We start from the raw sequence: 20,639 nt of genomic DNA on the forward strand, positions 1-20,639 counted from the left end.
TTGTATTTTTAGTAGAGACGAGGTTTCGCCATGTTGGCCAGGATGGTCTCGATCTCCTGACCTCGTGATCCGCCCGTCTCAGCCTCCCAAAGTGCTGGGATTACAGGCGTGAGCCACTGCGCCCGGCCGGATTTTTATTTCTTGCTCACTGTTCCATCCCCAGGACCTACAACAGTTCCTGGCTTGATACATTTTCGTGTGAAGAAGTGAATGAATGAGGCTAGGAAAGGAGGGAGTGGTTTGCTCAAAGCTGTGAACCCTAGTAGAATCCAGGGCTCATCCTCCTAATCACTTCACTCCTGGGGTTGGGGTGCTGATAAGAGCAGCCCCCCAGTGGGCCACAGTTGTCCAGGAGAAGGGGAATTTTTACCCTTGTATAACTTTTTGGTGTGTGGCTTTTGGGAGGGACAAGATGACAAGACATAGGAATATCCTGGGGGAGGCCATCCTGAACCACAGCCCCCCCAGCTCTATCTCTTTATCCCATGATATTTTACTTTGAACACGCATATATACTCTTGGTGTTTTTTTTTTTTTTTTTCACTGCAGCCTGGAACTCCTGGGCTCAAGCAGTCCTCCCACCTCAGCCTCCTGAATAGCTGGGACTACAGGTGCACACCACCCACCCCTAGCTTTTTTTTTTCCTGTAAAGACAGGGTCTCACTATGTTGCTGGGGTTGGTCTTGAACTCCTGGCCTCCAGCGATCCTCCCACTTTGGGCTTCCCAACTGCTGGGATTACAGGCATGAGCCACTTCGCCTGGCCTGGATTTTGTTTCTTAATCATCTGCCCCCTCAACTAGCATATCCACTCCATGAGGACAGGGGTTCTTGTCTGTTTTGTTCTCTGTTGTACCCCCAGTGTAAAGTAGGTACTCATTAAACAGTTGTTCAACAAGTGTTTACCAATGAACGTATGAATGAATGAAGAACGTTCTGGGCTCAGTAGACATGACAAGGGCTAATTTATCCCAGTGCCTCACACCTCCAAAGCCTTTTGAGACCAAACCTTCCTTCCTCTTGTTCTTCTCTTCAAATCTTCCACTCCACCCTCACTGGCCTCCCCTGCTGTTCCTCCACTCACCAGGCTCACCGCCACTTCAGGGCCTTTGCATTTGCTTTTCTTGCTGCCTACTCACCCAGATCTTCGCATGGCTAAGCTGCCTCTTGTAATTCAGGTTTCACCTCTAAAGTAGTTCATCAGGCTCTCAGAGAACCCGCAAAACCCCATGTATCTTTGTTGACTCGTTTCTGATCAACAAGACTGAGACCCTGGACAGTGAGAAGACTGTGTGCATCACTCCCCTTCATGGCTGTATATACCCTTCAGCTAGAAGAGTGAATATGCGTTCAGTGCAGAATGAATGCCTATGAGAAAAGAAGTTAACGCCCTGGTGAAGTCCACAGTCTTCCCTAGGGAGTCCAGGACGATGGCATGAGAGCTGGGTGAGAAGCTGCAGGTCAGGGCAACAGTTGTTCATGCCATAGGAAGAGGATGAGGAACATTCTGGGAGGGAAGGCTTCACTGCCTCACTGCAGGACACTGTTCTGTGTCAGAAGTAATGAAGACAGGGGCTGACCACGACGAGGGTGGGGGGAGAGGAGGTACAGGAGTATTTCATGGGAGCCTGGAGCTAAGCAGGCAGATATTTCTGCCTGAAGCGGGAGAGGATGTGAGTGTGAAAGAATTCTAGAGGGAGCTGTCCCGCTGCGAGGGGGGGTGGTTTTGAAAGGGGTATTCTTAAGGGGAATCACTGGAGGATTTGCAGAAAGGAAAAAGGCATTCTTGGTGCTGACCAGAATAGAAAGTATTTTCACACCCACGAAGGGGCGCTCTGCTGGGGAGGGAGGTGGTCAGGGCCATTGGGGGCCGTTGCTGTGTATGGACAGAGATAACGGGGGGCAGTTCTGCTGCAAAGCTCTAAGGCAACACTCTGGGGAGAATTGAGGATAAGAATAAGAGGGTTCACGAGCAGCTGCCCTACATGGGGAGGGGCGATGCTGATGGTACCTGGAGGCAGCAATGACGGGGGGCGCTATGTGGAGGGAATCCTACGAGGAGGTATCAGTTGGGGGCCCTGGCAGGCGTCTAGGGGATCGCCACGAATGAAAGCGCTTTGGCAGTCATCCTAGCTGGAGGTGTTCATCGGGGAGCTATCTGCAGGGGTCTTACGGGGAAGCAGTGATTGGGAGTCCCCTGCCAAGGGCCCGGCGGGAGCTGAACTGACTTGCTAGGGGTTGGGGGACGTTCTGGGGACCAGAGCGGGCCAGGGCGGGGCCCCCCGCCCACGCTGCACCCGGGCCCCCGGGCCACGCACCCCGTCACTCACCGGCGCCGGGGTCTCCGCCGGGAGGAGGCCGAGGAGGCGGAGGAGGCGCCGCCGCTCCGGGGAGACCCGAGGGCCCGACCGGAAGTGCCGCCCCCTCCCCCCTCCCCGGCAGCCCCGCGCCGCCCGCCTGCCCGCCCGCCCGGAAGCGGAAGTCGCGCCCGTTCCCGAGGCGCCGGCGTGGAGGATCGGAAAGAGGAGGCAGTGGCGGGGACCAGGATGGGGGAAATGCGCTTGCGCACTGACTCGGGGACGAGAGCGGTGAAAACCTGGGCCGCTTCCGATGGGCGAGCGGAGCCAGGTGCGCCTGCGCTCTGAGTGCCCGCTTCTTCTCCGGGAACCCCCCGACACGCTCTGGGCGTCCGGTTAAGCCACACCTCCGGCTCAGGTCTCACACTGAAGCCCCGCCCCCTGGCTCTGAACCACTCCCATCTCACAGCGTAATTATAAGCCCCCCACCGCCTCAAAATCTGTCTTCTTCCCCTCGCCCTCATGCAGTTTCTCCTGTTCTTCCCCCTCTCCAAGCTCGTGCTCTCTGGAACTTCACCTCTGCTCAAGCCACGCCCCTTCCATCCAAGTCCCGCCCCTTGCATGTAAGCCCCGCCCCTTCACCCCATAGCATTTAAGCTGCCCCTCGTGACTTTTGAGTACCTCCCACCTCTAAAGCATCCGTTTAAATCAGTGGTTGTCGAGCATAGTTGGGAGGCCAGCAGCATCCGGCTGCCTGCTCAGACCATGCAGAATAGAAGCCCTGGGGTTGGGGGTCTAGGGATCCGTGTTTTGAAATACTCTAGCTGATTCTGCTGCATGCTGGTCAAGAGCCATGGCTTTACCACACTTGACACTGCCCCGTTCATATAATCTCTGTAATTAATCCCCACTCCCAACTCAGCCCCATCCCAAGCAGCCAAACCCCAGGCCCATTCAGCCCCTCCTGCTAAGCTTCCCCTCTCCCAGGAGCTTCCCTTAGTTACGCCTCTCTTAGGTACTTCCTTCTCTCCCCACCGCCTCTACGGCAGTCGTGCGCCCCCGTCAGCACCTTCTCCTAAGTCCCACCTCTAATACCCTGTTACCTCAAAGTTTCTCCTTTAAGCCCCGGCCCCCGGCCCTGAACCACGCCCACCTCAGAGCTGAATTATTATAAGCTCCGCCCCTCATTTTAAAATCCGTTCTCTTGGCCTGGCGTGGTGGCTCACGCTTGTAATCCCAGCACTTTGGGAGGCCAAGGCAGGCAGATTGCTTGAGCACAGGAGTTCAAGACCAGCCTGGGCAATATGGCAAAACCGCGTCTCTACAAAAAAAAAAAATACAAAAATTAGGCCGGACGCGGTGGCTCACGCCTGTAGTCCCAGCACTTTGGGAGGCCGAGGCGGGTGGATCACGAGGTCAGGAGTTCAAGACCAGCCTGGCCAAGATGGTGAAACCCCGTCTCCACTAAAAGTACAAAAATTAGCCAGGCGTGATGGTGGGCGCCTGTAATTCCAGCTACTAGGGAGGCTGAGGGAGAGAATTGCTTGAACCCAGGTGGCAGAGGTGGCAGTGAGCCAGATCGCACCACTGCACTCCAGACTGGACGACAGCAAGACTCCGTCTCAAAAAAAAAAAAAAAAAAGCTAAATATGCTGGCGCGCGCCTGTAGTCTCAGCTACTCGGTAGGCTGAAGTGGGAGGGTCGCTTGAGCCTGGCAGGTCGAGGCTGCAGTGAGCGGTGATCGGGCCACTGCACTCCAGCCTGGGTGACAGAGCGAGACCCTCTTTCAAAAAAAAAAAACAACATAATCCGTCCTCTTCGCCCCACTCTCACGCAGTTCCTCCTGTTCTTCCCCAGCTCCAAGCCCCTACTCTGTAGAAGATCAACTCTATCCATTCTCTTTAAACTGCTCTCACTTTATGCGGACCAACCCCTAAACCTCTTTAAGCCCCACTCAACTCTAACCCTCTTCTAAGCTCCCCTCCAGTTCCCCGCCTAACTGCCCCACCCCTGGCTCCTTAGCCCCGCCCCAAGCCACACCCCTTATCTCTAACCCTTACCCAGACCGTCAGTCCTGTTCACACCTTTGTCTTAATTTTTCCTTCCAAACAGTAGTTCCTCAGGACAAGGAGGTGGGGCAAAATGGCTGCAGAATTTCTGGGACTTGCCTAGGATCGAGGCGGTCGGACCTAGGGTCAGTTTGCATGGAAGGTTCAATGTTTTAGTTAGATTGGATGTGTACTGGGAATACAGCTGACCCTTGAACAACACGGGTTTGAACTGCAGGTCCCCCGAGAAGCGGACTTTCACCCAAACACCGATGGAACACACAGTATACGGAGGGCGGATTTTCCTACATCCGCGGGTTCCGCAGGGCCCAATGCGGGACTTGAGTATGCTCGGATCTTGGTATCTGCGGGGTTCCTGGAACCAATTCCCCACGGACACCGAGGGACCACTGGACTTTGGGGTCTGATGGAGACGGGGAAGGAGACAAGGTTTCCCCCAAAACCATTCTTTCGCGAGCACCACACTCATGAGGTACAGGAAGTGGGGTCCTTTCCAATTCCCCGCACTCCCGGCAGGACGGTGTAGCCGAGGAAGAACATTTGAAGGCAGGAGAGGATGGCATCCGGGCACGGAACACACACAGGCAACCAGCAGGCAGAGATTTATTTCCACAACCCCTGCCTCCAAGGATCTGTTAGTCTGGGCGAGGGGGACTGAAGGCAGCTGGACCCAGAAGTTTAGGTCTCCACCCTCCACCTGCTCCCACAACGGGAAGACCACCAGAAACAAGGGTGTCCCGGCCCCCTGGCCCAGGCCCAGCACCAGCCAAACTCCCTGCTCTAAACCTGGCCCAGGGAGCGATGGCCGGGGATGTGGGTCAGGCCGGCTCCCCCTTCCCCTCTGTCTCCTCCTCCTCCTCGGCCCCTGCTGTGGCCGGGATGCCCTCCTCGTCCCACGGCGTTTCAGACCCTGGATCTGGTGCACATAGGGGTACCCCCATGGCCTCCGGGTGCTTGCGCTTGGCATGGCGCCGGAGCGTGTTGGCCTCTGTAAAGCGCAGCCGGCAGATGGGGCACTGGTAAGGGCGCTCTCCCGAGTGCACGCGGTGGTGGTGCGCCAGCTCGCCCGCCTCACGGAAGCGGCGGGGGCACAGCGGGCAGCGGAAGGGCCGCAGGCCGGCATGGATGTTGCAGTGCCGCCGCAGGTGGCTGGAGCGCTTGAAGGTCTTGCCGCAAACCTTGCACTGGTGTGGCTTCAGCTCTGAGTGCGAGATGCTGTGGCGCTCCAGGTCGGAGAGGTAGGGGAAGGCCCGCAGGCACACTGGGCAGAAGTGTGGGGCCTTCCTGGGGCCAGAGCCCTGAGGCCCAGCCGCTGACCCTTCAGAGACTGTATAGGGCACACCCTGATCATCGATCAGGAGGAGGTCGCTCCCGCCACTGCTGCCTACTGGGGCTGTCACGCCCTGCACCTGCACCAGTGGGGGCTCCTGCCCTGACTTGGGGGGACGGCCCCGCTTGCGAGGGAGGGAGGAGGCCTTGAGTGTCCGATTTGAGGAGGTGGCTCCCCCAGGACGACGGCCTCGGCGGCCCCGGGGAACAGGAGGAGGTAAGGCCAGAGGTTTCTCTTCCTCCCCGGGCAAAGGCGAAGGCAACGGGTCTGGGCTGGGGGTGTCCATTGAGCAGTGGGGGGCTTGGGTCTGGGCACTGGAGCCAGCTAAGAGGAGAGAGGGGCAGAGTCAGTGCTCACAGGGTCTAGAGCACCCCTGTGTCCCCCAACACCTCGCCCATCCCTCTCTCCAAGTCTCTTGATAAGGGTGTGGTTGACATCCAGATACACAATTTTAGCTATGCTGGTGGATAAAACAGTGAGATGATCTTCTATCAGCTGATAAACAGGCACTTCCCTGGGCTCCACCAGACATCCCTATGTCTCCCTAACTCTCCTCCTGGATCTAGAAGTTCAAGATCAACAGGAGCTCCCCCCGCCAAAAAGAAAAAAAGAAAAAAGAAAAAAAAAACCTAAAACAAAAAACCTCCTAGAGAGAATAGAGTCCAACTGAGAGTGCAGACCAGTATTGTGATCCTTGAAACCCATCAAACTCCAGAGCCATAGGCCTCACGAATGTTCTCATCCCTCCCTGTTGACTGGCAGAAGTGGGGAAGGGTTCCGGAATGGAAAAAAGGGACTGGTCCCAGGTGATATTTGACCCTGACTCCTGGATGAGGAAATATATCCGCGATGTTAAGAGCCTGGGCCCTGGAGTCAGACATCATTCGTTCAAATCTTTACTCTCTGCGTGGCCTTGGGCAAGGTGTTCACTTCTCTAAGCCTTAATCAAGACTTTTGCAAAATGGGACACACAGTTCTATGCACTTGCCCAGACATGCCATGAGTATAATACCCACAAAGTGTTCGTACAGAGAAGCTTTCAGGACACATTCGCCATTGTTATCAGGAGCAGCTAAGCCTCACATCAACCCTCTGAATAGGGCCTATCTGTCCAATTTTGCAGATGGGGAAACTGAGGCACAGGAAAGCCAAGTCAGTTGCCTAAGTTCCTCTGTCAGTAAATGGCAGGGCCAAAACTGGAAATAGGTCTTGCTGACCCGAATGTTCCAGAGAATGGAGAACAAATAGACCCAAGGAGGAAAGGGGACATTATGAGGGCTCAGTCCTGGGTTTGAATTCAGCTCTGCCTATACCTAGCAAGTGACTTTGTCTCTCTGAGCCTGTTTCCTCCTCTGAAAAGTGGATATAGCAGGGTTGTCAGAAGAATCAAATGAGATAGTGGGCTTAAAAATGCCCCTCGCACACTGCCTGGTGCATAGTAAGCACTCAATAAACTTCACCAGCGCCACCACCATCTTCCCAGCAGATACTGGGAGCATGAGACTGGGGTGTAACGGAGGGGAAGGGGAGACACAGGTGCAGTGGGAAGCCCCCCTGCCCCCCCCCTTTAGGAGCCACATAGACTGCGGTCCAGAGAGGAGCAACCACCTTTCCATACGGTTCGCTCCCACGGGGTAGCCTAGTCTAGGAGTCAGGTCTTTGGAACGGTGGAAAGGGGGAGACTGCTCCCCCGACCCTCCCTGTCACCTCTCCCCGGTGCTGGCGCGCTCATCGGTCCCCGAGCTGCGAAGCCCGGGCGCGGGGCGGGCCCTGCGGGGGCGGTGGCCAATGAGCGGCGCCTGGTAAGCGGGCGGCGGGGCTGCCAGGAAGGGGTCTGCGCGCGCGCCGCCCGGGCGGCTTCGCGGCGCGAGCGCGGGAGCAGGAAACAGGTGTTGGAGGCGCGCTCCGGGAGCGCGCGGCCCGGTCCCTCCCCTACCCCCACAACCCCCCATCCCCCTGCGCCCCCCGCCCTCTCGGTACCTCATTTGCATGTCGCCGGGGGCTCGCGAGTGTGCGCGCGCGCTGCGCGCGGGCGACGGCCGGCGCGGTGGGGAAGGGAGGGGGTGGAGCCTTGCCCCTCGGCGGCGGGCGCGCGGGACCGGCCCCGCCCCTCGGAGAAGCGCCGGGCCCCTCCCTTCCTGCCCTTCCCGCCCGCCTGCCCGCCCGCGGGAAACAAAGGGGACTCGCTGGGTCCTAAGGACCGGTCACGGCCACACCAGCAAGCCGCGCCTGTGCACCGGCGGCCCTGGTGTGTCCCCAGTGGGAAATAACCGAACACCACATCCCCAACCACCTCGAAACGACTTTCCTCTCACAAAGCACACATTCGGGTGACCCAATCAAAGACAGATACCGAACGATGAGGAGCGGGAAAATGGCTGCCCAGTGCCCGTAATTAACATGGCACCGGACAGGCTTCGAAGCCCATGGAGGGCTAAGTGGATAAGATGGTGCCGGTTTTCTCCAGCTCTGTATTGCAGTTGGCACACTTCGCTTTCTTTTTTTCCCTAGTCCAACTGTACATCCTAAACAGGGGCAGTCCGAGGCTGTGAAAAAGAAATAGTATCTGCTCTCATTTACGTTAGCATCGCCTAGTGTTGCCACGAAGGAGAAGCCGCCGTGCTCTCAGCGCCTTGCCCTTATTCTGCATGGCGCCGTGCGTGTCCCTAAGCCCCGCCCCTTCCCGCTGCCCTCACCCAAGATGGAGCCGGCCTGGCTTCTGCAACCTCCAGGGCTGGGAAAGGAAAGGGAAAGAGGTAGAAGGGCGGGGATGAGGAAGGGGAGCCAAGAGGGCGGGAGAAAGGGGGAGTACGGCAGGGGAAGGGAGCTGAGGCGGAAGTCGAGGGGCCCCCCGGGTGGAAGTGACGCTGTCCCCGCTGCCCAAAATGTCGGCGCCCAGAGGGAGGTGTAAGTAATTAAAGAGGAAAGCCGACGGACTTCCCCGGCCTCCCGGGGCCTTCCCGGGTCTCCAAGACCCAACGCTCCGTACGAGCGAGGTGGACTCGCCTGGCCCCAGGGCCTTCCCGACCTGCCCCCTTACCAGGCGCCCAGGGCTGCACCTTTTAGGGGCAGGGGGAGGGGCACAAAAGGCCGGCTCTCGGGGCCTGGGGCCTGGAGCGGACTGGGCATGGGGGGGGCCCCAGCTCCTCAGGCTGCGGGGTGGAGGAGGCGGGGCCTAGTGGCTGCTGGGGCGGAGCAAGCGTTGGGAGGAGCCTGAGTTGGGCGGAGCTTAGAGTGGAAATGGGAGGGGCGTGGAGGAGGGAGAGTGGCTAGAAAATGGGAGGGGCTTGGGCAAAGTGGTGGGGTTTGATAAAGGGGCGTAGCTCAGAAGGAATGGTGGGTAGGCCCTGGATTGAGGGGTGGAAGGAAACTCATTGAGGCTGGTTGGGGAAACGGAGCCCAGGAAGCAGGAGGGAGGAGTTTAGAGTAGAAGGGGTGGAGTTTGTCTGGGGTATGGCTTAGAGAAGTAGGTAGGCCTAGCGAGGGGGGCGGAGTTTAAGGGTGTAATTTGGAGGGGTTTAATGCAACTGTCAGGTCCTTATAATGAATGTGGAAAGGATTTGCAGGGGATGGGAAGAGACTTCGTAGAGAAGGCCTGAGAAGGTGACAGGAGTCCAGTGGACAGTCTTAGAAAGGATGTAGCTTCTTTAAAGGAAAAATTGGGTGGAGTTTTGGAAGTGGGTCTTAGTGGAGCCGAGAGGGGCTTAGTGAAGTCAAGTAACTTAGCAAGCATGGTAGGACTTAAGGAGGAAACCAGGAAGAACTTACAGGATGATAGTCATCCAAACAGCTTACTTGTGGCGTCTTTGCTGTGCACCAGCTTAAGTAGGCAGGAAACATTTATTGCCACTACTTTACTTAATTCTCGCCACCAGTCTATGAGGTAGGTACTACTATTCCCATTTTGCAGACGAAGAGTTTTTGTTATCTGATGTTACAGGACTAGTTCTGGTCTCCCTGCAAGGATGACTCCAGTGTGCTTAGCCCCAAATCTTTGCCCTCCCATTCGCTAAGTAGTCATCCTGGAAGAGGAATGGGAGGAGCTCAGAGGGGAGTGGGAGGGCCTTTTGGAGGGAAAAGGGCTTGGCAAAGAATACAAGATGCTTAGGGAACAGTGTGGGGGGCTTTGAAGGGAGTAGAAAGAGTGGGAGAGGCTTAAATTACAGCGGGAGGGGCACAGAGAGGAGTGGCCGCGCATTGGCGAAGACGGGGAGAGGCTTAAAAACGCTCCGTGGAGTGAGGAGACTGGGAAGTGATTAGGAAGATTGCCAGAGGAGTGGAGCAGAGGGAGAAGAGTTTCTAAGAGAGTAGGAGGATTTGAAAGAACAATGAGAGGGGCCTAGAGAGGTGGGCAGTGGGAGGCTCTCCCAGGGGACAGGTGGTGGGTCTGGGAGCCTGGGAGGAGAGGGCTGATGGGGACCCTACCCCCTCACCTGCTCCTCTGTCTCCTCCCTACTCCAGAGAGAGCCCCCACACACCACTGTATTCCCCGCCACCATGGATGACGTCCCGGCCCCAACCCCTGCACCAGCACCGCCTGCCGCTGCCGCCCCCCGGGTCCCATTTCACTGCAGTGAATGTGGCAAGAGCTTTCGCTACCGCTCAGACCTGCGGCGCCACTTTGCCCGACACACAGCGCTCAAGCCCCACGCGTGTCCGCGCTGCGGCAAGGGCTTCAAGCACAGCTTCAACCTAGCCAACCACCTGCGCTCGCATACTGGGGAGCGGCCCTATCGCTGCTCCGCCTGCCCCAAGGGGTTCCGCGACTCCACCGGCCTGCTGCACCACCAGGTGAGTCCCACAGGCTGGCCCCAGGCTGGCCTCCCTGATCTGGACTCCGCTGGGATCCCGCGCCCCACTGTGCTCTGGGCAAAAGGAAGCTGGTCCAAGGCCTAGGCGGCCGCCTCCTCCCATTAGAAAATGTCCGTCCCTCCCCACCAAAGCACACTGACCCTTGAAGGCATGCGGTGTTTCTCATTCAGTCCCCACCAAGCCACCAACTAAAACATTCATAGTAAATTTCCCCATCTATAGGCTCCTCCCCTCCCCCATCTCCCTGCCAGTACCCCGCGTGCGCGCACCAGCATCTGCAATCTAGTGTTTATCCTTTCCTTCCTTACCGTTTTAAGAAATAGGTTCATCAGGTATATATTTAATTCCTTTATTCAGTGGTTATCAGGTATATACTTAATTCCTTTATTCAGTGACTATCAGCTTTCCCTGCACCAAACGGCTTTGTTGCCAAGGCAAAAGCAAATTCCATGCCTTCAGAGAACTTACTTTCCTTTGGAGGTGGTCAGTAGCCAAGTAGACAAGAAGCAAGAGAGCAAGTATGCAGGCAAGAATGTCCTGGAAAAAGATAAGTGTTAGGAAGGACATTTTAAGAAACAAAAAAATACTGGCCGGGCACAGTGGCTCACGCCTGTAATCCCAGCACTTTGGGAGGCCAAGGTGGGCAGATCTTGAGGTCAAGAGAGCGAGACTGGGCCGGGCGCGGTGGCTCAAGCCTGTAATCCCAGCACTTTGGGAGGCCGAGACGGGCGGATCACGAGGTCAGGAGATCGAGACCATCCTGGCTAACATGGTGAAACCCCGTCTCTACTAAAAAATACAAAAAACTAGCCGGACGAGGTGGCGGGCGCCTGTAGTCCCAGCTACTCAGGAGGCTGAGGCAGGAGAATGGCGTAAACCTGGGAGGCAGAGCTTGCACTGAGCTGAGATCCGGCCACTACACTCCAGCCTGGGCGACAGAGCGAGACTCCATCTCAAAAAAAAAAAAAAAAAAGAGATCGAGACCATCCTGGCCAACACGGTGAAACCCCGTCACTACTAAAAATACAAAAATTAGCCAGGCGTGGTGGCATGCACCTGTAATCCCAGCTACTTGGGAGGCTGAGGCAAGAGAATCCCCTGAACCCGGAAGGTAGAGGTTGCAGTGAGGCGAGATTGCACGACTGCACTCCAACCTCGGTGATGGAGCGAGACTCAGTCTTCAAACAAACAGACAAACAAACAATACAAATCAATGTGTGAGAGTAAAGAGAGGAGAGCTATGGACTACTTCAGACAGGGTGGGGAAGGTTAGGGCAGGTGACACTTGAGGCGACCTGCAGTAAGCCTCCCTGGGAAGAGCATTCCAGGCAACGGTAACAGCAAGCACAAAGGCCCTGAGGAAGGAAGGAGTGTGCTGTGTTCTAAGAAGCGATGGGGCTGGGCGCGGTGGCTCAAGCCTGTAATCCCAGCACTTTAGGAGGCCGAGACGGGCAGATCACGAGGTCAGGAGATCGAGACCATCCTGGCTAACACGGTGAAACCCCGTCTCTACTAAAATACAAAAAACTAGCCGGGCGAGGTGGCGGGCGCCTGTAGTCCCAGCTACTCTGGAGGCTGAGGCAGGAGAATGGCATAAAACCCGGGAGGCGGAGCTTGCAGTGAGCTGAGATCCGGCCACTGCACTCCAGCCCGGGCGACAGAGCGAGACTCCGTCTCAAAAAGAAAAAAACAAAAAAGAAGCGATGGGAGACTGTGGGGTTGGGGTGGAAGGAGGTGAGGTAGAAGATGGGATGAGCTAGGTCACACTCTTGTCTATGTGCCAGACACTTGCACGACCAGGGTGAAGAAAACCAGACATCTACTGATGGTCTTTCACACTTGGCTGTCCTCTCTGTCCCCATGCATCTGCCTTGGTCAGGACTTCACATCCTGAATGTTGGCCCCAGCTTTCTCACTGGTCTTCCTCCCTCCTGTCTCTCTCCCTCACATCCAGCCTCTGCATGTATCACAGAGTGACCAGGTGACTCCTGCTTAAATCCTTTGATCCTTAGGATGAAAGGGGAGCTCCTTAGTTGATGCAACAATTCACAGCCCCCGAGGCCTCACCCCTGCCCACCAGTAGGTTGTGATTCAACCGAACCATTTTATGAGTACCTACTGTATTTAGGTACGGTGCTAGGCTCTCTGGGGAAAAAAAGTTAGCTAAGGGAACAGAACAGATACAGTCCACCCCTTGTATGGCCTCGAGTCAAATGTGGGAGATGTGAACTGAACAACCAGGTTAATCAATGTTAGGTTGCAGCTGAGACATCTGAGGATGGAGGATAACCATATTCTGAGACTCATGCAAGAGAGATCTGAAGCAGTCTGGATCGGGGATGGGGTCAGGGATGGTTTTCCAGAGAAAAAGGTGAGGAATGATCTGCCTCTGGGGTCTGAGGCTTTCTGGATCCAGGGAACAAGATGTGCACTTTCAAGGAAGCAAAGCAGGCTTTGGAGGAACTGGAGGAAGGCCAGTGTGACTGGAACACGGAGAAGCAGAAAGAGTGTGGCTCAGGAGAAGTCTGGACAATGCTGGACCCTGGAAATACAGCTGTGAGCAAAACCAATGTGGTCGCTATTTTCATCGTCCTTAGCTGGTGGGGAGACAGACAACACACAAGTTATATGTAGACACTAAGTGTACTATAAGCCATAGGCTTTAAAGGAGGAGGGTGGAAGAGGGTCACTGATGAGCCAGGGGACCAGATTCGGGGAAGAGATAAATAGACCTACAAGCATTCCAGGCAGTGAGAACAGCATGTACAAGGGCCCTGGGACCAGCATAACCTTGTTGTGTTAGAAAGAGTAGAGAGAGAATAAATTTAGCGACAAAGAGGATAGAGATCCCTACACCCACACTGTACAGCAGGGACATCCTGTCTGGAGCCAGAAAGGCAAATGAACATCACTCCCTGTTCCTTCTTCAGGTCTGTGCCCCTGGCAGACATTACTAATCAAGCACTGCACTCTTTCTCATCCAGCCTCACCCTTCTTATAGCTCTCAGGAAGAGATTACCACACTCACAAATCTCTCTCTGCTATTCCAAAATCTTAACAAGGACAAATACCAGTACAAAAAACCTCTCTAAGGCACAGTTTTACGCAGTCTACAAGCCTGGCAATGCTTCAGAAAAAAAGTACAGGCTCCTGGACTCCCTCCTGGGAGATTCGATTCCCTAGATTTGGAAGTGATTCCCTGGATCTGTATGTGTGAAAAGCATTCAGTGGGAGATACTCTGAGCAGTAGCCAGATTTGGTTCAAAATCACTTCTCTGCCCTAATACACCTAAGGGCTGTATTCAGCTCATGATAACTGGCTCGGGGTAGCAGGGCTTGACGAGGGAAAAGACATACCCTACCAGAGCTGGCTGCTGTGTCACTTTAGAGCTGCACTGTCCAGTATAGCCATTAGCCACAGATAGTGATTTCTTTACTTTTTTTTTTTTTTTGAGACAGAGTCTCGCTCTGTCGCCCAGGCTAGAGTGCAGTGGTGTGATCTCGGCTCAGTGCATCCTCCACCTCCCGGGTTCAAACGATTCTTCTACCTCAGCCTCCTGAGTGGCTGGGACTACAGGTGCCCACCACCAGACCCGGGTAATTTTTGTATATTTAGTAAAGGCAGGGTTTCACCATGTTGATCAGGTTGGTCTCGAACTCCTGACCTCAAATGATCCACCCACTTTGGCCTCCCAAAGTGCTGGGATTACAGACGTGAGCCACCGCGCCCAGCCGTGGTTTGTTGTTGTTGTTGTTGTTGTTGTTGTTGTTGTTGTTGTTTTGAGACACAGTCTCACCCTGTCATGCAGGCTGTAGTGTGATGGCATGATCACGGCTTACTGCAGCCTCAAACTGCTTGGCTCAGCCTCCCGAGTAGCTGGACCACAGAAGCATGCCGTGTCCAGCTAGCTTTTACAATTATTTGTAGAGACAAGGTTTCCTTGCGTTGCCTGGGCTGGTCTCGAACACCTAGGCTTATGCAGTCCCAGAGTGCTGGGATTACAGGCGTGAGCCACCATGCCCAGCCAGGACATGGCCTTTTTAAGGACTGAAAGAATTCTACCGTGACCCCAAGCAGAGAGTGATACGACGAGCGTTTCCCTAGATCATGGCCCTGTAGATGTGACAGACAGCTTGTGCCACGTCCCCCTGGGAGTTCAGGAATCCGCTGTCCGGGCTAGGTTCTCAGCCCTGACGTTGTGCCCTTCTTCCCGCACTCCCAGGTCGTCCACACTGGTGAGAAACCCTACTGCTGCCTGGTCTGCGAGCTCCGCTTCTCCTCACGCTCCAGCCTGGGCCGCCACCTCAAGCGCCAGCACCGCGGGGTTCTCCCCTCTCCCCTGCAGCCCGGCCCTGGCCTGCCTGCCTTGAGTGCGCCCTGCTCCGTCTGCTGCAATGTGGGGCCCTGCTCGGTGTGCGGGGGTGCGGGGACCAGCGGTGGAGAGGGCCCCGAGGGGGCAGGCGCGGGTCTGGGCAGCTGGGGCTGGCAGAGGCGGCAGCTGCAGCCGCGGCCTCCTTACCCCATTTGCGTGCGGCGCCTGCGCGCGGCCGCTTCGACCACGGCGGCGAGCTGGCCAGGCTGGGCGGCCGCCACCGACGTGAAGGGCCCTTCAAGTGGGCCCGCGCTGCGGAGCACGCCGACTTCAAACGCCGCGCCGCGCTGCTGGAGCTGGCACAAGCTGACGCACGATCTGCAGCGGCCCGGGCGCGCCCCAGCGCAGGGGCTGGCCGCCGCGGCGGCAGTGTGCAGGGCCCTGGAGACGGCGGAGCAAAAGCGCGCAGCGGAGGGCGGGGCGACGGCTTCCTCCGACTTTCGGACGGCCAGGTGCCTGGCTCCTGTTGCCCCGCCGTGGGGGCGGCGTGCCCCAAAGGCTTCGGGGGGCCTGCTTCCCTGGAGGGCGGGTTGGGGGAGGCCGCCTTGCACCTGCGGCGCGGGCGAGGCCATCGGGAAGACACCCTGCTACCAGTGCGACTGCGGGGACCTTCTTCGCGGTCGGCCGCGCGGGCCCTGGCCCAGCCACCTGGAGTCCCACTCGGGGCCCGGCCACCTACGGCTGCGGCCACGCGGGGCTCTGTACGCGGCGCTGGCCGCCTTTGAGGAGCACCGGCGGGTCAGCCACGGCGAGGGCGGCGCGGAGGAGGCGGCGGGCGCGGCCCGGGAAGGGGAGCCGGCGTCCGGGGAGCCCCCATCTGGCTCTGGCCGCGGCAAGAAGATCTTCGGCTGCTCCGAGTGCGAGAAGCTGTTCCGCTCGCCGCGAGACCTGGAACGGCACGTGCTGGTGCACACTGGCGAGAAGCCGTTTCCGTGCCTGGAGTGCGGCAAGTTCTTCCGCCACGAGTGCTACCTCAAGCGCCACCGGCTGCTGCATGGCACCGAGCGGCCCTTTCCCTGCCACATCTGCGGCAAGGGCTTCATCACGCTCAGCAACCTCTCCAGGCACCTGAAGCTGCACCGGGGTATGGACTGACTGCCAGGCCATGCCCTGTCCTCCACCCAGCCACCTGGACTCGGCCTGGACCAGGGGACCTCAGTACTGCGAGTGAGGCCCCGGCCCTCCAAATCCAAATCCAGACACAGGCCCTGAAATGAGGGGACCCTGACTGGAGAAGTCGAGGCCACCAGAAACCCACACAGGCCCTGGAGCTGGGGGACCACAAACAGGGTCCTTAGCTGGGGCAGGGGAGCCCAAATCTATGGAGAGACTCCTGAGCCTGAGGTCCCTGAAATGAGTGTGGGTAGCCCTAAGTCCCCAACACATGGGAACTTTGCAGTGAGCAATGGGTCTCCACAAGTACCTCTCATCTTGAGGGCCCTAATAATAAAAGGTGGGCACCTGCCCCACCAAGGGAAGACTGCCCCATTCCCTGAGAGCCATCATTCCCAACGACCTTGATCTGGAGAATGTGGAGGGAACATGTCCCTGAATTTTCCTAGATCTCCTCCAAATGCTACCCACCAGAGTCACTGATGACCCCAGAAAATGGATATAGCCGAAATCTGCCTTTCCCCGTTTTCATTCCCTGTACTGAAAGAGGGACCAGGGTAGATGCCCCGTGCCCTCTAATCCCCCCTCCCTGACTGTGGAATGGATCAACCTTAACGATCTTCCCCACCCCAAACACTAGAATAGACTGGCCTGAAATACCCTTGCCCAGTAGGATGGACTGATCTATATGCACACACCCCCATCACATGGAATGGGCTGGTCTAGGCTGTGGCCTGCACCCCACCTTCCTTAGAGTGAATAGGGCAGATACTCCTCCCTTTTCCTGTAGCGTGTGGACCGGTCCACGCCATTCTTTGTCCTGTGAACTCATCTGAGTGGGAAGTGGCGGACACTGGGGTTTCCCTCCCTCTCTCCATGGCACCCATTGGTCTTTCCATCTCTGTTGGTTTGTCTGTCTCTGTCTTCCTCCCGACCCCAGGGGAAGGGGCACTTGGCTAGGGGGTGCCCCTGTGAGCCTAGACCTCGTCCCCTCGTCCCTCTCCCCAGTGTTTCCAGGACCCCCAATAAACCTTGTCCTGTCAGTCGCTGACGCCTCATTTTCTGATCCTTGGCTCCAGGGGGGATGGGGAATGTCTTAGGAAAGACCACCTAAATACAGACAGGTCCTCGTTTTCTCCTGAGAAGTTTCAAAGCTTTGAATAGTACATGACCTTTAAAATTAGAGTCGGTTTAGGCCAGGCTCGGTGGCTCACGCTTATAATCCCAGCACTTGGGGAGGCCGAGGCGGGCGGATAACCTGAGGTCGGGAGTTCAAGACCGTGCCTGGCCAACATGGCAAAACCCCGTTTCTACTAAAAATACAAAAATTAGCTGGGTGTGATGGCACATTCCTGTAATCCCAGCTACTCGGGAGGCTGAGGCAGGAGGATCTCTTGAACCTGGGAGGCAGAGGTTGCAGTGAGCCAAGATCGCACCACTGCACTCCAGCCTGAGGGACAGGGCGAGACTCCGTTTCATAAATAAATAAATAAATAAATAAATAAATAAATAAATAAATAAAATTAGAGTTGGTTTCAATCAAAATGAGCCCTGTCCCTTAAATACATGATCCACCTCCAACAGATAGACACGCCCCCTAGAAACTAGACACGCCCTTTAGAAGCCACCAGTCTTATAGGACACACCCCTTGGAAACCAAACTGCCTCATTAGAGGCATGTCCGAGAAGAGGCTCCGCCCCTTAGACGCCGCCTTAGACCCTACACCAGACCCCAATAATAGGACCTGTTCATCAGAGAATTGGGGGTGGGGGTGCCTTCAGACCGTCTCCTGCACACTGCATTGCGTTCGTGTACTGAGGGCTTATTCTGAGTCAGGCACTGGAACTCCGTGTGGGGATCATCCCGGCCCTCCTGGGGTTTATGTTCTGTCTTGTGGGCGACGGGCATGGAGAAAAGAGGAATCAAATAAATGTAGAAAATAATTTCAGATCGCCGGGCGCGGTGGCTCAAGCCTGTAATCCCAGCACTTTGGGAGGCTGAGACGGGCGGATCACGAGGTCAGGAGATCGAGACCATCCTGGCTAACACGGTGAAACCCCGTCTCTACTAAAAAATACAAAAAACTAGCCAGGCGTGGTGGCGGGCGCCTGTAGTCCCAGCTACTCGGGAGGCTGAGGCAGGAGAATGGCGTAAACCCGGGAGGCGGAGCTTGCAGTGAGCCGAGATCCGGCCACTGCACTCCAGTCTGGGCGACAGAGCGAGACTCCGCCTTCAAAAAAGAAAAAAAGAAAAAAAAAAAAATTCAGATCGTCATGAGCATTCTGAAGGCAATAGGGAAGGGTGGTAAGAAAGTGAGTGCCCACCTTTCTCACTTTCTATGCCACCTTAGATGAGGTGGTCCATGTGGGCTTCTCGGCGGAGGTGGCATTTGATCTGAGCCCTGAAGGGTAAGGGTGAGCAAGGACCGGCCAGGAGAACGCCCAAAAGGACACAGGAGGAAAGTGAGCTCAGGCAGGGAAGGATGAGATGAGGTTAACAGGTAGGTAGAGGTCACATCACAGCGAGCTAGGCAAGCCAAAATAGGTGTTTGACTGTGTTCTCTGGGCGATGGGAAGCAAAGTGTTCATCAAGGAGGGAAGGGACCACCCTTGCACCTTATCGAAATCCCTGTGACTGATGAGTGGAAACGAAGCGGCAGGACGCAGAGTCAGGAGACTGCAGCACTCCTGCAGTCCAGGAGAAACTTGTGGGAACCTAAACCAGAGTGACAAACAGAAATCATGCCTGTAACCCCAGCACTTTGGGAGGCCGAGGCGGAAGAATCGCTTGAGCCCAGGAGTTTGAGACCAGCCTCGGCAACATAGTGAGACCCTGTCTCTACTAAACATAACAAAATAAAACAAAAGAAAGAAAGAAATGGGTAGATTTCAGATGAACTCTGGAGTATGAATGCAGAGGACTGGTTGTGTGCATGTGTGTATTGGTTGGGGGTGAGTGTAATGGGAAGGGAGAAATCAGGAGTAAATGGTTGAGTGGTGGCATTTTTTATTAAGACCAGAAAACTGGGGGAGGACACGTTTAAGTAGGGGTTTAGGAGAATCAAAGCCTTCTCCCCTGGAGTTCCTTAAGATTTTTTTGTTTGTTTTTGAGACAGGGGCTTACTCTGTTGCCCAGACTGGAGTGCAGTGGTGTGATCTCAGCTCCCAGCAACCTCCACCTCCTGGGTTCAAGAGATTCTCATGCCTCAGCCTCCCAAGTAGCTGGGATTACAGATGTGCACCACTACACCCAGCTAATTTTTGTATTTTTAGTAGAGATGGGGTTTCAACTTGTTGGTCAGGTTGGTCTCGAACTCCTGACCTCAGGTGATCGATCTGCCCACCTCGGTCTCCTAAAGTGCTGGGATTACAGGTGTGAGCCACTGCACCCAGCTGGTTTCTTAAATTAAATTCCCTATAGGTTGCCATTCTCAAATACTGAACATACGTTATCCTGTGATGCAGTAATTCTACTGCTAGGCATAAATGCTAACTCAAGTCCCCTGCACCAGAGACGTACAAAAACATTCATAGCAGCAATTCTATCAACCCCAAACTCATGACAACCAAAATGCCCATCAACAATACAGTAGATAAATAATGATGGTATATCATGCAATGGAATACTATACAGCAACCAGAATGAATGAGCTGTAGATAAACATAATATCATGAATGAAAGTTACAAAGACACAGGACCCAAAAAGCCAGAAACAGAGCATGATTTCATTTACATAACATTCACGTCAGGTGCAGTGGCTCACGCCTATAATCCCAGCACTTTGGAAGGCCAAGGCAGGAGGATTGCTTGAGTCCAGGAGTTCGAGACCAGCCTGGGCAACATGGCAAGACCCCATCTCTAGTAAAAATACAAAAAAATAGCCAGGCGTGGTGGCGTGTGCCTGTAGGCCCAGCTACTCGACGGGCTGAGACGGAAGGATCGCTGGAGCCTGGGGTGGGGGGATGGAGGTTGCAGTGAGTCAAGATGATGCCACTGCACTCCAGCCTGGGCAACAAAGCAAGACCCTGTCTCAAAACAAAACAACCAAACAAAAAAAAGCAAGCCCATTATAATGCACATAAAACTAAACTGTAATATTGTTAAGGATACATTGTCAGTAGTAAAGCATATAAAAAAGCAAGGACAACATTGTCCTATAAAACTCAGAATAGTGGGCTCGACAAGTTAAGCGGGAGGGGATATCCTGGAAGTTTCCAGGGTTGCTGATAGCTGATAAAGTTCTATTTCTTAATCAGACGATCATTTTATAATTATTTATTCAATTGTGTGTTTGTATTGTGCATTTTTTCTCTGTGTGTCTTATATTTCACAAAGAAAATGTTTTAGTCTGGGCGAGTTGACTCACGTCTGTAATCCCAACAATTTCAGAGACTGAGGCAGGAGAATGACTTGAGCTCAAGAGTTCGAGACCAGCCTAGGCAATATAGTGAGCTCCTGTCTCTACCAAAAAAAAAAAAAAAAAGGAAAGAAAGAAAAAACGGCGTGGTGGTGCACACCTGTAGTCCCAGTTACTTGGGAGGCTGAGCTGAGAGGATCACTTGAGCTCAGGAGGTCGAGGTTGCAGTGAGCTATGATCATACCACTGCACTCCAGCGTGGGCGACAGAGAGAGACCCCGTCTCAAA

The 20,639-nt window shown here is 55.3% G+C and overlaps 2 protein-coding genes across 2 annotated transcripts; one reads left to right on the forward strand and one right to left on the reverse strand.

Annotated features, from left to right (window-relative positions):
* Nucleotides 1-4,953: 4,953 nt before the first annotated feature.
* ZNF524 (zinc finger protein 524) lies at nucleotides 4,954-7,783 on the reverse strand. Its single transcript, XM_017892605.1, has 2 exons — nucleotides 7,676-7,783; nucleotides 4,954-6,019 (listed from the first exon to the last, which is right to left on the reverse strand). The coding sequence occupies exon 2, from the start codon at nucleotides 5,979-5,981 to the stop codon at nucleotides 5,184-5,186; it is 798 nt and encodes a 265-aa protein (XP_017748094.1). The 5' UTR covers nucleotides 5,982-6,019; nucleotides 7,676-7,783; the 3' UTR covers nucleotides 4,954-5,183.
* A 728-nt stretch (nucleotides 7,784-8,511) lies between these two features.
* On the forward strand, nucleotides 8,512-17,044 carry FIZ1 (FLT3 interacting zinc finger 1). Its single transcript, XM_017892585.1, is given in 5 exon segments — nucleotides 8,512-8,602; nucleotides 10,157-10,486; nucleotides 14,731-14,989; nucleotides 14,992-15,085; nucleotides 15,087-17,044. Coding segments are annotated over 4 exon segments (1,536 nt in total). The 5' UTR covers nucleotides 8,512-8,602; nucleotides 10,157-10,192; the 3' UTR covers nucleotides 15,976-17,044.
* Nucleotides 17,045-20,639: the final 3,595 nt, after the last annotated feature.

The sequence above is a fragment of the Rhinopithecus bieti genome, unplaced genomic scaffold, assembly GCF_001698545.2.
Source record: "Rhinopithecus bieti isolate Rb0 unplaced genomic scaffold, ASM169854v2 scaffold_22436, whole genome shotgun sequence".
NCBI classification, from domain to species: Eukaryota; Metazoa; Chordata; class Mammalia; order Primates; family Cercopithecidae; genus Rhinopithecus; species Rhinopithecus bieti.